Here is a 16,308-nt window from a genome sequence, read left to right as displayed (position 1 = left end):
GTCAAAATTTCACCAGATCAGTATGAAAATATCTATACAATCTCACCAATGTATTGGGTTAGCTATACTAGTTTTTATATATAATTTTTATTAACTATTTTAATTCTTATATTTAATTGTTTGCCAGCATTACAAGGTAAAGGATGTAAAATCAGTGTTGTTTCCTCGAGCATAGACTACAAAATCTGTTCAGTCAAGCAGTATTTATAATTATTCCAATTATTCACGGAGAGCACTGGACCCTTCAGCAGGTTACATAGCAGAAAAGGTGGGAATTTATGATTTCATTACCCAACCCTATGCATAGAAGTGTTGCTGTGAGATAGTGAGTTTTCTAACCTTGAACTGTTTACAATTTCGTGATTATTTTAAGTGACTTAATTCTATTCCATATATTGTTCAGATTGCAAGTTTAAATAAGGATTGTAAAAAAGCCTTCCGTCAAAATATCACTAAATGGAGTTTCTAAGACAATGAAGAAGGCGCAACTCAGACCAACAATACAGATTGTGGTATGTTCGTTTTGCAAATACTATGGACAATATTGTTCGATAAAAACAACTCCGGCTGGATGCAGAGAACGGATTGGTAAGAAAAAATGCCCAAATATAGAGCAAGAATTTGCATACGGATTGTTTTGGCTGCAATGAAATGAACTTTTAATATTTTAAATTTATGTACATAACTGGTATTTCCTTGTAATTAAGAAAGATTCTATTGTTGAATATAATGTTTCTCACCATTTGATCATTCATATAAATCGATTAGAGAAATTTATACTGAGGAATTTAAAATACGCACTCTATACGTGAACCATATGCGTTTCAGACGCAGCTCATACAACGTATATACGCAGACAACGGTTCATGGTTTTTTAATCAATAATCCAATTAATTCGAATGCAACTCCCTATCAATAAAACCAGCAAGGATCGTCTAATATAGGTTTTTCACCTTTGATCCTTATTCAAATCGATTAAGAATTATTTTCATTAAGGTTTTATGATATACGCAGCTTATACGCTTTGCGTACGCGAGTCAAACGCAGGACATACGCATTTCATACGAATAAGACAGTTCTTGGTTTTTTGATAAAAAAATTAAATTAATTAGGATTTAAATGTTTCGATGCATTCTTTCGGTATGAAACATTCAAATACTCATTTTTAGCATCGTTTTAAAAATGATTTGTATGAATTTCCCAATGAGACTTGATGGTTGTGTACACCCTTGTGCTACACAAGTGATGGTTCTTGGGTGTGGGTGTAATGCTCCTATAGTGGAGCATTCATTAGAGTATGTGGAGTGGAGTCAAATTAATTCGAATGCAACTCCCTATCAATAAAACCAGCAAGGATCTCTAATATAGGTTTTTCAACCTTTGATCCTTAATTCAATCGATTAAGAATGTTTTTATTAAGTTTTATGAATACGCAGCTTATACGCTTTGCGTACGCGAGTCAGACGCAGGCCATACGCATTTCATACGCATAAGGCAGTTCTTAGTTTTTTGATAAAAAAATCAAATTAATTAGGATTTAAATGATTCGATGCATTCTTTCGGTATGAAACATTCAAATACTCATTTTAGCATCGTTTTAAAATGATTTGTATGATCCTTGGTCTCGGTGTAATAGACAAAAAATTTAGAAGAATCACTAGACTCAAGCTCTACACTCATTACACTTACACCTTGTAGAAATTCTTGTTCAAAAAATGATATAGTTTCTTTTAAATAAATTGAGCAGCTTTCTTAATATTGAGCAGTTTTTTATTACAGGTTCTATTTCGGAGTGGCTGCATTTTAATCCTCATCCTGTTCATTCCGGCGCCAATTTCCTCATCAACTTCTCTAAACCCAAAAGCAATCAGTTAAAGAACTTGTGGGCTTAGAAATGCCATGACACACATTAATAGTAGACTCGCTACGTTGTGTGGATAGAATGTCCATGCTAAAATATCCTTATTGAAGGCATGTGACCACTTATTCCTTATCCTATAAAGATCCTGCAACCAAACATGATCTTGGAGGTTCCCTTGTATGATAATTCAGCCCATGCATTCTCAAACTCTCCTCAGAGTCACATATGCTCAAACACTTATTGAAGAGGCCTTTGACTTTGTTGTTGGTATTGTAGCACGATACTTTTGATAGAGCCTTTTTTCGGATATGCCATTGGCACAGTCTATGACGACTGTGAGGTAGTGCAACTTCTATGGCCCTAGCCATGCGCTGGTCTTGATTCTGTTTGATCTGTATATATTGTTATTGGCTGTTTATCACCCATCATTCGAACAAAAGTTGTAAACACCCACGTAAATGATTCAATTGTCTCTTCGGACAAGAAGGCCACCCCAAGCAAAATGTTTTGCCAATGATTGTTAACCCCGACAAATGGTGCGCATACCAAATTATACTTATTAAGCCTATAACTTGTATCAAAAATTACCACATCACCAAAGCAGTCATAATCTATCTTACCAATCGCATCAACCCAAAAAAAATTTAACAATCTATCAAATTCATCCTTCTGGACATCCCAAGAGAACATGTTATCATTAAGTTGTCGTTCTTTAAATAACTCAATCAAAGTATTAGTGTCCCCAAGTTCAATCTTAGCTCTTTTTATTTTTTGAATAAAGTTGTACGCATCCCTCCTTGTGAATCCAATATTTTCAACACCTCCAACTTCATCAGCAAGGAAGGAAAATGCATCAATTGTTCTTATCCCAGCATCTGTCATTGCTTTAAGAACAGAAGCTTTTTCATCACACATATTCCTGCATGATCTAAGAAGATGTCGGTCTTCTGCCTAGGCAAATCATGATTGTGATTTTCAATAAATTTTTTCACCTTCCAATATCCAGCTTCATCCACTGTAAACCTAACCATAGCTGGACAACCAGTTCGAGTATCTGATCTTCGATATTTCCTTTGGATATTAAGATCAGGCAACTTCTTGAAACCAGCTTTTGAACAAACAAAGTCCTTGGATTTTAAATTTTTGGAATTTGGCCAGTAACTGTGATGATCCTTACGAACACTAAAACCAAGATTATATCCATAAGAACGATAAGCCTCGTATGCTTCTTTCTCATTAACATAAACATCCTGAGAAATATGCAATAAGTGAATGGTAAAAGACGCAACCAATACGCAACATATACGCAAATGATAAGCAGCAATTAAGCAACACATACGCAATGTATACGCAATATATACGCAATGTATACGCAATATATATACGCAATGTATACGCAATACATACGCAAATAATACGCAACAAACCTTTGAAATAAGAAAATCGAACTACAAAATCCTTATTGTAGCCTAGATCAATAATGCTTTAGAAGAAGAGAACATCGAGTATTCTTTTTAAATCAATTACAATTTTACATTATGCACATTGTTGATAAAAAACCGCATCTTTGCTAAGCACAATAAATGCACAACGAAAACTTGAAGGAAGCGAACTTTACCGAGATGCTGAACTTTTCGTCCAAACCCACTGGTTCTACGTGTTCTGCTTCATGTGCGTTTGTTTCCGGGACGTCGGCATTCTCAAGGTTATCGGCTTCCTCCGAGACCTGCGAAAATATTGTCTGCTCATAAAAACCAACATCCTCCTCCAGATCAATCTCCATCTTCATCGGCATTTTCTCTGCGAAAATTTTGGCTTCTCGGCGAAAATTTTGGCTCTAAGCTTTATATATTGCGGTGATTCGCGCGCGCCTTAAATTCTGAAAAAAGAAGCGCCAACCTAAATCTCCCGGGTCGGGCTGGAAGACGGGTCGGATTTACGAGGTTTACGCGAGTCAATTGACTGTTTAACCCTTTCCGCGTAAGCAACCGAACACATGGTTGTGATCTGATTCCACACGCAATAATTTCTCGTTGGGATAAGGCGTGTTTAAATAACTGGGGAAACTCCATAAGCTGCAGCAAAAGCTTGCTACTACGCAGCTCAGTTTATCAAGCTGCGGGTTCTTTTGGGTATCAGACCAGAACGAGAATTGTTCAGTTGAGAGAACCTTATCAGCTGCTTTTAACGCATCGATTCGCCGCTTTGAGAGGGTGTTTTTCCCTTCTTCCAATCCGTGATTCGATACCCAAGCACGATAGACGCAGATAAACATAGAGAAAGAGGACAACAATGGCGGCATTCTCCTTCCTCTCGGCACTTTCTGTCGTAACCGCGCCTTCTCAGCCTGATTTTCCGTCTGGCAAATTTGGAAGAACAAATGTCAGTGGAAGTCTCTTATCTATGCTTGCTTTAGATATCTGTCCAGCGGATGGAATCGCTGCCTGTTGCTTCTTCACTATTCGCGTTCTTTGACTACTAATTTGACGGATTGCAGTTTTTGTTCTCGCAAGCTTTCCTATTTTGTTTAACATTGTTGTTCATCAACAAAAGGGGTGAATGGATTTCACAGAGGCGTCGATTTTTCTTCATTTTAATATTTAAAAATTTTATTTTTCGAAACCAGGGCAGAATCAGGTGTCATTACGAAATGGAGGAATCTGAAGCCAATATGAGAGTTCAGGAGAAGCAGCTTAATCGGCGGGACGTTCTCAGATGCTTCAGCACCGTCGTTGGCCTGGTAAATAATGTTAGAGTTTTCCACGTATTGTCGAGTTCTTCGTAGATTGAGGTTTTACAAATTGCTTGAATTAGAAATTTCTGCAATGTTATCATGGACTACGTATGGTTGCATCAAATCAAGACAAGCTATTGAGAACGTACTTCATGATAAGAAATGCCTACTGAAGTGATGCGATTGTCCTTTTTTTTAATGATTATGGTCGTTACCTTAGGCAAAACTCACATGGGAAACTTTTTTTTTTTGGGGGAATTATGGGAAACTTAACTAAAAGCATAAAAACGTCTGATTGATAGTTTCATACAAGTGATATGTCCTAACACTTATCATAGAATTTAAAGCTTAATTTGGTCATTTGTGATATAAGATGGATGAAGCTGTCGGCATTTTGTTCAATTGATTGCTTTTTTTTTTGTTTAACCCTTTCTAATATTTTCTTTAATAGTAATATATTGTTTATGAATGTGAGTGGATAACTGTTCTCTCAGGAACTGGTGCTTGGTTAAAAAGTCAGTAATTTTTTATCAAACCAATATTTTTATTTTATCTGCACTGCATTTCTTGAACCTTTTCTCAATAATTCCTGTGTTCTAGAATAATTTATGATGCGATGTTGAGTTTCTACCATTCTTTATAGGAAATGCTAGCAGGTTCCGGATCACTAACACATACTGCCATTGCTGCTGATCTCATCCAACGAAGACAGCGATCTGAATTCCAGGGCAAGTTCTCCTTTACAGTTCTCTATCTGGGAATATGCGTGTTGTCTAAAGTTGTTAGCTGCATCTAATGTATTTGGTTACCATTCCAGCAAATATCAAAGAAACCCTTTTTGATGCAATAAAGGTAGCTCTCTAATTTTTTAATAGGTGCACTGGTTTGGCATTTCACTTTATAACCTTTTCTGCTGTCCATTGAAGGGACACCTTGAGCTCATACCATCCATACTAAGACTAGCGCTCAATGATGCATTAACTTTTGACAAGGTAAAAGAAAGAATATCTAGGTTTTTAACTTGGATTGCAATCCTGTTGATGACTTAGCTGTTTGAAATGCTTGTTTAGGCTACGAAAACAGGTGGGCCAAATGGTTCTATTCGATTGAGGTGGACATTTTAACTCTTAAAACTTTGAAAGTCTTACTATTGTTGACTTAATGTTTCTGCTACTGTCGTTCCTGTTGCTTTTTCTTTCACACTTTAGCCAGGAGATTAGCAGGCCAGAGAATACTGGGCTCACTTCTGCTTTAGATCTGATAGTGAAAGCAAAAGAAGAAATTGATTCCTACTCTAAAGGAGGTCCCATTTCATATTCTGATCTCATCCAATTTGCAGGTACTGGAACACATTTATCACAAAAAATCATAATCATGAGCATCATCAATCACAAAATGTAGCTTCATTTTTCAGTCTGATCTGTTGATTATGATTAAGTTTAATTGGCCCAACAATTCGTATAACATTTTCAAAGAAGGACATCTTTGAAGGTATATCGTTATGAAATCGTGGATTCTTTATTATTCTTTGTAGTCCATTATTTTGGAATATCACATGTGGACATTTTCGGTTCTGTCTAGTATCTATGCATCTTTGATCATGGAATTTAACCTGATCATACATGTGAAACTTTTAAATGATGCAATCACACACCAATACCATTGGGTGAATAATGCTTTCAATGCTTTTTCAGCTGGAATTAGAAACCTGAAGTAACCACTTAGAAAATAACTTATATTCAATTGGGATAGAAAAACGCACTGCTTCCATCCATTGAGTTATAAAATTGAATTGCCACAGCTTTAGAAATCATTATGGAGCCTAATCATAAGAAAGCTTTTATAGATGATTAGTTGCAGCAGAACCAAACCATGTACTGTTAAAATTTAACAATCTGTTTTCTACTTATTCTTACAAAATAAAATTGAGATTACGGCATGGTGTTGTTGTCTTTGGACATCATTTACACATATGGAGACTAGTGAATTGTGAGGTCATCTTAGAATGAACTTAGATGTTAATAACTTATATTATCATAAATTCTTTTTTTTCTTACTCAAATCCAATAGAAAGATTTGAAAATTGTTTTATACTTTGGAGGATACTATAGTTTTTGTGTGCTTAAGAATGATAGGGATCCTAACATGAGAAAGTTGAACCAAGAAAAATATTCTATTACTTATGCAAGGATTCGTTAAGCTTCATGCTTGTTGGATAAGCTTAACATTTGCAGGAAGCAATGCACTCCATTTTATTATCTTTTAATATGTGTAACTTAAAAGATGGCCTAAACTAAAGAATATCCTGTGATTATTAATGTACAGGAAATTGATGCCTTAAAATGGTTGGAACTTTAATACCAAGTTAAGCTGTTTTCATCAATGGGATTGCCCTGCAAAATTCTCTCTAATTGCTTCACTAAAATTGCTTCATTTTGATTATGTCACTTAGCATTTTCTTTGTGATTTATATTTCAATGGCAGTCTCAGTTGCCTTTCCTTTAATGTAGCTCAAGCTGCTGTTAAAAAAACATTTCTTTCTTCTGCAATTCGCAAGTGTGGTGGGAATGAGGAGAAGGGACGCTTGCTATACACTGCATATGGTTCCAATGGCCAGGTTTATTTACTTCATCGATTCATTTTGCAACTTACGCTTAATAACTATAACAACACCCCTACGACTTATCTACCTTCGGAGTATTTGATTTTGCATTAACACCATTGCTGATGTTAAGGGACAAACTATATTTGGTGGACAAATGAGATTTAATTGATGCATAGTAAACTAAATCAGTGATTTGCAGAGTAATTACTATGTGCAAAGTTTACATGTTCAGAAGCCATTTTGGACTTTTTTTCGAGTTCTGTCCAACTGCCCGTCCAGTGTCGCTTGTATGAACACTTTTATGCTGATTTTTCTCCATGGTCCTTTGCAACTATGAAATCAGAATGCTTAAAGTTGAAAGATGAACATCATACCAGCATTTTCTTTGTGAAATAGCCATCATTGTGCGAAATTGCGCAATATGAGACTTTACTTGAGGCCCACCTCAACGCAATTCTTGTGAAAAACTCCTCGAGCTTTTTTATGAGGCGTACCCCTCAATTTGGCTAAGGCACTCCTTGCCTCCTTGGCGTGAGGCATACGTCTCACCCTATATACGTTGTCAACTATTTTGGCTTTCTTTATGAATTAAATGTGGATGAGTAGAGAACTGAGAAAGAAGGAACTTGGAGTTGAATTTAATATTATATAATACATTTATGCAATTCCTATATTTTATTATTTTTTGTTATTATAATATTTGGATTTAAATTTTATTTCAAGCAATTCATTATTTACTGTTGATCCATATACTAAGAAACGCGCGAAAAAGAGGCGAAATTGATGGCTCAAGTGACGGTTGGCGGGCGCGACATGTCATTTAAGTGCTCAAACGACCTCTAATCGTCAAACAGATTATGCCGTTGCGATTGAAATGTCGAATTTATCTATGGGGGAGCCCTTGTAGTTGAATTGAGCGAGAATAGTTGAAATCGGCGATTGACCCTCGAAAGCACTATGCGATACCACCCAAACGACATACGATTGCAAAACAGACTTCGCCATTGTGTTGGAACTCCGTGTCACTTAAAATTGATTGTAATTTTGCCCAATGAAATTATCACGGGAAACTTGGCACGGATCTACAGGCGACAACGCGTGTATTTCAAGGAAAAGTGTACGAATCGAGATAAAATTCCTCTATTTTATTTTTGGTTGTTTAATAATAATAATAAAATTATTATTATTATTAAATTCAATTTTAAAAAATGCACCCATACCTTTGTTCGGCGCTGCTACTGCTTGTCCTCTTCCCACATTCGTACGGTCCTTCTCTCGTCTCTCTTTCTTAAAATGAGAACAAAATGAAACTTTTTCTTTTTTGTTCTTCCACACAAAACTCCTGCACAAGTAGTTGAACTCCTCACGCTCATAAGCTATTGTCCCGATCTCCTCTTCTGTGTCTGATCACCCTTATGGCGCAAGACATCGTAGAACTTCACACCTCCCATCCCGACCCAATTCACGGCTGTAGCTAACGCCTTTCCCAGCTTTCGCTTTCCCCCTTTGACTTGAATTCAAGAGCTTGTCGATCTCAAAGTAATCTTCATCTATTCTTCCTGATTCCTCCTTCCTCTACCATATGCTAGTCGCACCCTGCCCGATCCCTCCATTGTATCAGTCTCCTGTACGCAAGCAACCCGTCGACCCAGCTACTCGACATAGAACCCATCTTCCTTCTCTATCGTTCCCGACCAACTTTCGTTTAAGCCCCATCCAACTTAGCCGAAGCTCCTTGCACTTCCTCCGATCCCATTGGACTCAGCTTCTTACCTCAAACTGACCACAGCCCGATCGTACGAGCCCCGATCATCTGCGACCGACCCTCAAATCCTTCGATCGAGCCTGTTGCACTGAAGTGTACCCCTGGCCACACGTCAAAGCCCAGTCGCCCAACTCCTATAAGCCCAACGTCCATAGCTTGACCTCCGTTTCTCTATAGTCGATCAACCAAATCAGCATGACTTCACTCCTGCAGTCCTGTTGATCTACCGTGAAGTCCTCCCAAAACAAAATCCATCTCCCTATTTGATGTATAGCTGACGTCGTTCGTGTATTTTCTCCTGCAATTTGCTAGCCTCGATCGCCTTCTTGTTCGGTTAATAAAAAGGAAGGCTAGAGGGAGCCTTCGGTTGGTTCTCGCACACGATCCTTCTCCCCAGCTCATCAATCCCCTTCTTCGACTCTTGCTTCACGATTCGACCTCCTTAGTCACCTAATCCTCCTTAATTAGCCCTTCCTCATACCTGATCTAGCCTCACTCGAGCCACAGACTGACTCGTCAACACTGGCCGAACTTGCTCCCTACAACCACATATTGCAATACCATCTCCTCACAACGAACAATCCCGAGCTCCAATCCCTCCTCTTCCTGCACCTCTACTCAATAGATCCTCACTCAATCCGTGCTGAACTTCCCATATACGAGCAATCCAATCCCCTGCCCGATCTCCCATGTCGATCGGCCTCCTTTACCAAATCGATCTTCTTCCTAACTGAATCCCGCTCCACCCTGTGCCGACCTCACCTAGCCGGTCAACTATTGTCGGCCCTCTGCCACCGAACTCCACAGACATCCCAGTACGGAGCCTAACCTTCCTCTCCCTAGCCTTCCTCTTAACTACTTGTTCCTCACAGCCAAACCGAGCCCCCTCTTTTCCCAGCTTCTATGATGTGAAAACCCAAGAAATCCATCTTCACTCTATCCACAGTAGTTGATAGTCGACTATCCCCCCCTCTGTTTCTCATAAAGAAACTGATCTTTCAATTGATGTGTGACCCCTGCTCATTTCCACACACCAACACCGAAAAAATACCTCTTCTTCTTCTTGCTCATTCCACTAACATTTTATTACAATCTCTTCCAAATTTCACCCAAATAGCCACCACCAATGTTTAAAATTGCATATTCGGGTATTGAGGCATTTTTCATTCGTGAGGCGAGGCGTAAGCCTCAAGGCGTTTTGAGGCGTAAGCCTCAAAATCAAAAGATTACGTAAACATAAAATGATAAATTTTTTATGTACTAATGAGTGAATAATCTAAAACATAAAAAAGCATAAAATATGAATTGAAATCAAAATATCCTAATAATAAGACAACATGAAATATAGTTCAACTCAAAATTCTATCTTTCCCAAATCTCAGTATTCTTTTCATTAACATATAATTCCAATTTCCAAAAACAAATAACAATGACATATCACATAAGAACTCATAAGTCATCAACACTGTCATCACTAAGAGGTTCTTCATTTGAATTATTATTATGATGAACTGCTCTCTCCCCTTCCTCCTCTCCTATAGAGTCCAATGTCGGGCATTTACTTCAAGATTTATGTAAGTTTTAATATATATAGCGTGAGGCGTAAGCCTCTTGCTAGTGAGGCGAGGTGGGCCTCAAGGCGGGCCACTTCTAGTTGAGGCCCGAGCCTCATAAAAAAAACTTGAGGCGTAAGCATCGAGGTGTTTTTTACTGGAATTGCGCAAAGGCGGGCCTCAAGGCGAGCCTCATATTGCGCAATTTTAAACCATGGCCACCACCCTCATCCTTTCTCTCTCCTTCTCAATATCACCATTATTATTAATAATAATTATCATTATTATTAAAACAACAGAGAAAGAAAAGGACAAAAATAAAGAAGAAAATAGAGATTCAAATTTAAAGAAAGAGAAAAGAAAATCGTGTGCATGTTAGCCATTGCCTCGACACCGACAAGGTCACCATCGATTCCACTTATGCAAGGTATAAATGTCGCTAAACTCAAATCCCAAATCTCTTTTTTGGCGCTTGCAGCGTAGCGAACAACCACCTATGCGCATTTTTCTTAGCGCGGTGGGATGAAACTTGTTGCGATGCTTGCAGCAGGGTGGGTAAGCCTTGTGCACGTTTTTCTTAGTGTGATGGGGTAAAATTTAAGTACTTGTATATGAGCTTCTATGCCTGTGAGGAAAAACTACAAAATTTTATATGGGTTTCCCTAAAGACCAATGCACACCTTGGCGTGGTGAGATTAAAGACCACGATCGCATTGTTGCCCGACACCAACCATGCACGTCTTCCTTGGACGTGGTGGGTAGGCTAGGATTCTCAAAACTTTTCCTAAAAGAGGGAGACGTGGGGGGTTGCCGAAATTCAAATTGACGGGGGATAGAACTTGTATAAAAATATAAGAGACTTAAAAAAAACTGCATGAATTGAACCTAATATCTAAAGCCAAAAAGCTATAATTCATAAAATAACACATTGAATATTAATATGCAAGCAGTGATGAGTGGTGAACAATGAAACTCAGCTAATGCTCATGTTAACCAACCTATGAATATGATGAGTCAATATCAGTTTATTTTTTATTTTTTATTTTATTTTATGAGTCAATATTAGTTGATTTGCAAAATGAACGCATTAATTCCCTACAAACATCGACAATTGACATACGAAGATGGTGGTAATCCACCAACAAAATATGTTTGAGGAAGTTGTAAGGAACACGGCTTGCTTATAGCTAACGCCAACTAGTTTGCAAACAACATCATTAATCTACCTCCAAGTGATAACAGGAAATGGTGGAGGATCCGTTATATATACATGATGGTTTTTCCTACAAACTTATGACCAGTATGGTTTGCTTGCAAGTGGGGGACATAAACTTATGAAGTACACAACACTCCATCTACAAGAAACATTAGAAAAGTTGCAATGAATGCAAACACCTATGATACTAGAAGACTTGTGATGTACACAATGTTTCATCTACATGCAACAGTAGATGAATCATCATTTACACCACAACTTGCTCACAGTCAATGCCAGTTAACTTGCAGATGAACACATTGGCTCGCAAACAATAGCACTGGAAACCATCCTACAAACATATCAAAGAAGACTAAAATGAAGACGACAATATGTTCATGGGAGAGATGTAACAAATGTAACAACCTCTCAGCGATCAACATCAATTTGCAAATGAACACACCAGTTTTCCTGCAAGCAGTGATAGTTGATATGCTATAGGTAGGATGGGTCCTCCGTGAATATAGATGCATGCACAACATACTATCTACAAGCAAGGACTAATAACCTGCAATGAATACAAGCACCTACAAGCCACTATAAGAGACTCATGTACTCACAAAATGCTTTCTAAAAGCGAGGACCAATAACTTGCAGCAAATACGAGCTCTTAAAGCTGTTGTAGAAGACCTGTCATGTATATAACATGCTATCTATGTGCAGATATAGAAGAGATGTAGTAAATGCAAACACTTGCAGACGACACTAGAAGATCTGCATTCAATGCAACAAGCCCATAGGCACGAGTAAGGAGATTGCAGTGAGCACGACACACTATCCGCAGGCAAAAGTGACAAGCCTGTGATGAATGAAAGCATCTACGTGCCACTGTAGGAGATTCGTCACGTACACAACGGCATACCCACGAGCTAAATTGGTGATTTCTGGATGTCTGCTAACAACCTATACATAAGTTTAACAAAGCTCATGTAGCACGATGACTTGTCTGCACGAAGCAATAAGCGGCCCGTAGCGCAATGCTATGACTCACATGTAAGTAGAAGCAGATAGTTTGTAATGAAGACTGCGGATTGCTGATAGACATAAATAATAAACTGCTAATGCCAGGTCGTCGTGCTGGTGGAAGACTCTTGATGCATGGTACAATGCGTTTACAGGTAGAGATATACTCCTACGAACTAAATAGAGAAAATAACAATATGCAGAAAATGAAATTAGCTAAATAATGCCACCGGATCCCAATATTCATACAAGTGGACAAAAGTCGTTTACAAGCACATAAATGAAAACTTGTGCATTTTTCAAATGATCATCATTTGCATAATTAAGCATATTCAAATATTGAAAAAACACCCCAATGCTTTGAAATGCGCACTAATGCATTCACATCATGCAAGCATGTTATCCAACATATAAAATACACCGTGTAGTGGCAGCGCACTACATTGACTTGCAAATACATCATGCACTACATGAAAGTGCCAAATAGTCATGCAAATGTATTATGCATGCAAACAGGCAATGTATGGATGCATTATACATACATATTGTATAAATACACTATACACTATGTTAATGCAATAGGTCACTACACTGCATATCAACATATTATGCAAGATGTGATGCTAAGACATCAAACACTATGTTCATGCATTAAGCTACTACATAACATATCAATATATCATGAAAGCACAATTAAGTATAATGCAAATGAACAATGCCAACATACATGCATATATATAAATGCAAATGAACAATGCCAACATACATATATATATATATATATATATATATATGAGTACATATGTGAACATGTCAGTATGTAGGTGAATATAACCGTATATGCAAACACATAGTTATGTCATATATATCCCTTGCATTGCATGCAAATAGCCACCATACAAATGCATTATGTAAAATATATTTAAAAACGTATATCCGCATGAGCCCCGACGAGCGTGATGTATGCACATCTGAGGATGCTGCACATGTCAAGAATGATCTTAATTTCTAGCCTTACCCTCTATCGGCAAGTAAGCAGAGTCGACATGGCCTGAATCATGTTGGTACAACTTCTTTAAGTAGATGGTGGTGAATGTCTAATTTTAGATGTTAAATTTTAAATACCTAAACATGCTGGTACTATATGTTGGATGTTATGTATCAATTTGATGACTATCCTTAATTGAAAGTTCACTCTATTATTAGCAGGAATAGTTAATTATAGGGATGTGCGCCTATTGGAAACCTAAACTCAGATCATAAAGTCCTCACAAAATGAGGGCAAAATCTTTGGGTAATGTCTTATTCAAAACTCAATATGCTTTCTGAAAATTCGTCTCAGAACATACTTGGTAAAACTCTCCTCGATGACTCAAAAAAAAAAAAGAAAGGGGCCACGGAGAGGCCGAGGCACAAATTTTCAAAGCCCACATATTTTTGGCGACTCTGGTGAGGATGGTTTCTCTATCCATGTTTGGCTAGTCATCTATATGCTATATTTATAGGTTTCAATTACTAACATGACCCAAAAACCTAACCCGAACCCGACCTTGAAAATCTAGGTTAGGGTCCACCCGTGAAAGAAACGGGTTCGGTTTAGGTCTAATTTATGGACTCGTTTACATTTCGGGTCAGGTTCGAGTCAATCTTGACAACCCGCTAGCTACGCAACTGACCAACACCCCCATCTTATTACTTGGATGCCCGTTTTGAAATTAATAGGAAAGCTTGTCTGCAAGAAGCAACAAGCGGCTTATAGCGCGACGCTAAGACTCACCTGCATGCTGAAACAAGGAATTTGTAGTGAAGACCGTGGATTAGTGATAGACAGAAATTGGAAACTGCTAACACGAGGTCGTTATGATGAATATATTAGCTCACTTATAAATGAAAGGTGGAAAGACTCCTGATGTAATGTACAACACGTTTGTAGGTAGAGAGTACTACAAGGTAAATTCAGAGAAAATAACAATATGCAGCAGATGAAATGAGCTAAACAACACCACCGGATCCACAACATTCCTAAAAGCAGACCTACGACATTTACAAGCACATAAATGGAAACTTCTGCATTTTTCAAATGATAATCTTCTGCACAATAAAGCATATCGAATATTGCAAAAACACCACATACATTGTAATGCACACTGATACATTCACATAATGCATATGCATATTGCAAAATATAGAACACAACATACAAGCATATTATCCAACATATAAAATACACTGTGTAGCGGCAACACGCTATGCCTACTTGCAAATTCACCGTGCACTACATGAAAGTGCAAAATAATCATGCAAATATATTATGCATGCAATAAGGCAATGAATGGATGCATTATACATATTGTACAAATACACAATATGTTATGTTAATATAGTAGGCCACTACACTACATATCAACATATCATGCAAGATGCGATGCAAATACATCATACACTATGTTCATGCATTAAGCTACTACACAATGTATAAACATATCATGAAAACATAATTAAGCATTATGCAAATGCAAAATGTCAACATACATCATACATATAAGTATACAAGTACATACATGAACATGTCAGCATGCAAGTGAATATATGAGTGTATATGTGAACACATAGTTCTGTCATATATACCCCTACATTATATGCAAATAGCCACTATACAATGCATGATGCAAAATACATTTAAAAGTGTATAACCGCATGGGACCTGACATGCGTGACATATGCACACACGTGACATTTCAGGATGCTGCGCGGGTTAAGAAATGAACTTAAATTCAAGCCCGATCCTCTGTCGGCAAATAAGTAGAGTGGACACGGCTTGAATCATCGAACAAATACACTGCCGTAACGTCGTCCGAAGTTTTTTATTTTATATGTTCATATTAGGCCTTCAAGGTCTCTTACAAAGAAAATTTACATATCAAAATGAATATCTTGGGTTCCGATATTCGAACAATAATTTCACTAATTAGGAGCTTGACACGATCCTTTTTTTACAAGTAAACAAAGCGATAAGGTTCAATTAATGAAATGATCATATCCATAAATATCTCTATGATGGCCGCATTGATAGAAAATCTCAATCGATGGGGACCCTAAATATTCAAAATGCTTCTAAATTCTCACAAAATGCATTCAATTGACTTTAACGTATTCATGAATGATATTAATGTTTAAAATTAAAATAAAACGCTAAAACACTTAATGTAAAATACCCATTCACCCTCTGCTACAGTTTGCTGAGGTGGATAAGTTTGAAAATCGCTTCAGCTCATAAGGAGCAAATGTCTAGTAGAGAATATCATTAAGATTCATTCTAAAATCATCTCTTGCTAGTAAGGACGTGGCATTTGTGCTATAACTGGTGTTTTCATCGCAAAAGGACACCACATGTAAATGATTATGAGCAGGACCCTTTGACCGGGTGGTTTTGTTGCTAAATGACACAATTAAATTGCGATCTTGGTCAGAGCCCATATATTCCCCAACGGTGCTAAATCTTTGAGTAATGAATTGATTGGGTCATGATCCATAGGGCACAAAATCCTCTGTTAGCTAAGGTGGACTCAAAT

The 16,308-nt window shown here is 37.6% G+C and overlaps 2 protein-coding genes across 2 annotated transcripts in view; one reads left to right on the top strand and one right to left on the bottom strand.

The window, feature by feature from the left end:
- Nucleotides 1–2,221: 2,221 nt before the first annotated feature.
- Nucleotides 2,222–3,656, bottom strand: LOC114578536 (protein FAR1-RELATED SEQUENCE 5-like). Its single transcript, XM_028691775.1, has 3 exons — nt 3,480–3,656; nt 2,854–3,111; nt 2,222–2,812 (listed from the first exon to the last, which is right to left on the bottom strand). The coding sequence occupies exons 1-3, from the start codon at nt 3,654–3,656 to the stop codon at nt 2,222–2,224; spliced, it is 1,026 nt and encodes a 341-aa protein (XP_028547608.1).
- A 276-nt stretch (nt 3,657–3,932) lies between these two features.
- The window catches only part of LOC110101780 (thylakoid lumenal 29 kDa protein, chloroplastic), a 39,349-nt gene continuing 26,973 nt past the window's right edge, over nt 3,933–16,308 (top strand). Inside the window, exons 1-8 of the mRNA XM_020829842.2 lie at nt 3,933–4,243; nt 4,488–4,601; nt 5,239–5,323; nt 5,413–5,447; nt 5,522–5,587; nt 5,666–5,706; nt 5,804–5,934; nt 7,106–7,212. Coding sequence (XP_020685501.1) covers nt 4,154–4,243; nt 4,488–4,601; nt 5,239–5,323; nt 5,413–5,447; nt 5,522–5,587; nt 5,666–5,706; nt 5,804–5,934; nt 7,106–7,212 — 669 coding nt within the window. The 5' untranslated portion in view covers nt 3,933–4,153. The remainder of the gene's footprint in view (nt 4,244–4,487; nt 4,602–5,238; nt 5,324–5,412; nt 5,448–5,521; nt 5,588–5,665; nt 5,707–5,803; nt 5,935–7,105; nt 7,213–16,308) is intronic.

The sequence above is a fragment of the Dendrobium catenatum genome, unplaced genomic scaffold, assembly GCF_001605985.2.
Source record: "Dendrobium catenatum unplaced genomic scaffold, ASM160598v2 original_scaffold_67303, whole genome shotgun sequence".
Lineage (NCBI taxonomy): Eukaryota > Viridiplantae > Streptophyta > Magnoliopsida > Asparagales > Orchidaceae > Dendrobium > Dendrobium catenatum.
Note: the sequence above shows the minus strand (reverse complement) of the source record. Positions and strands in the feature narration are given on the sequence as shown.

What these genes read in the sequence shown, in the direction of transcription:
- LOC114578536 (XM_028691775.1), bottom strand. Translation starts at nt 3,656, where the DNA reads ATGCCGATGAAGATGGAGATTGATCTGGAGGAGGATGTTGGTTTTTAT. An exon ending in ACGAAAAGTTCAGCATCTCG is followed by an intron (nt 3,112 to 3,479) that starts GTAAAGTTCGCT and finishes CATATTTCTCAG; the next exon opens with GATGTTTATGTTAATGAGAA. An exon ending in ATGAAGCTGGATATTGGAAG is followed by an intron (nt 2,813 to 2,853) that starts GTGAAAAAATTT and finishes TGATTTGCCTAG; the next exon opens with GCAGAAGACCGACATCTTCT.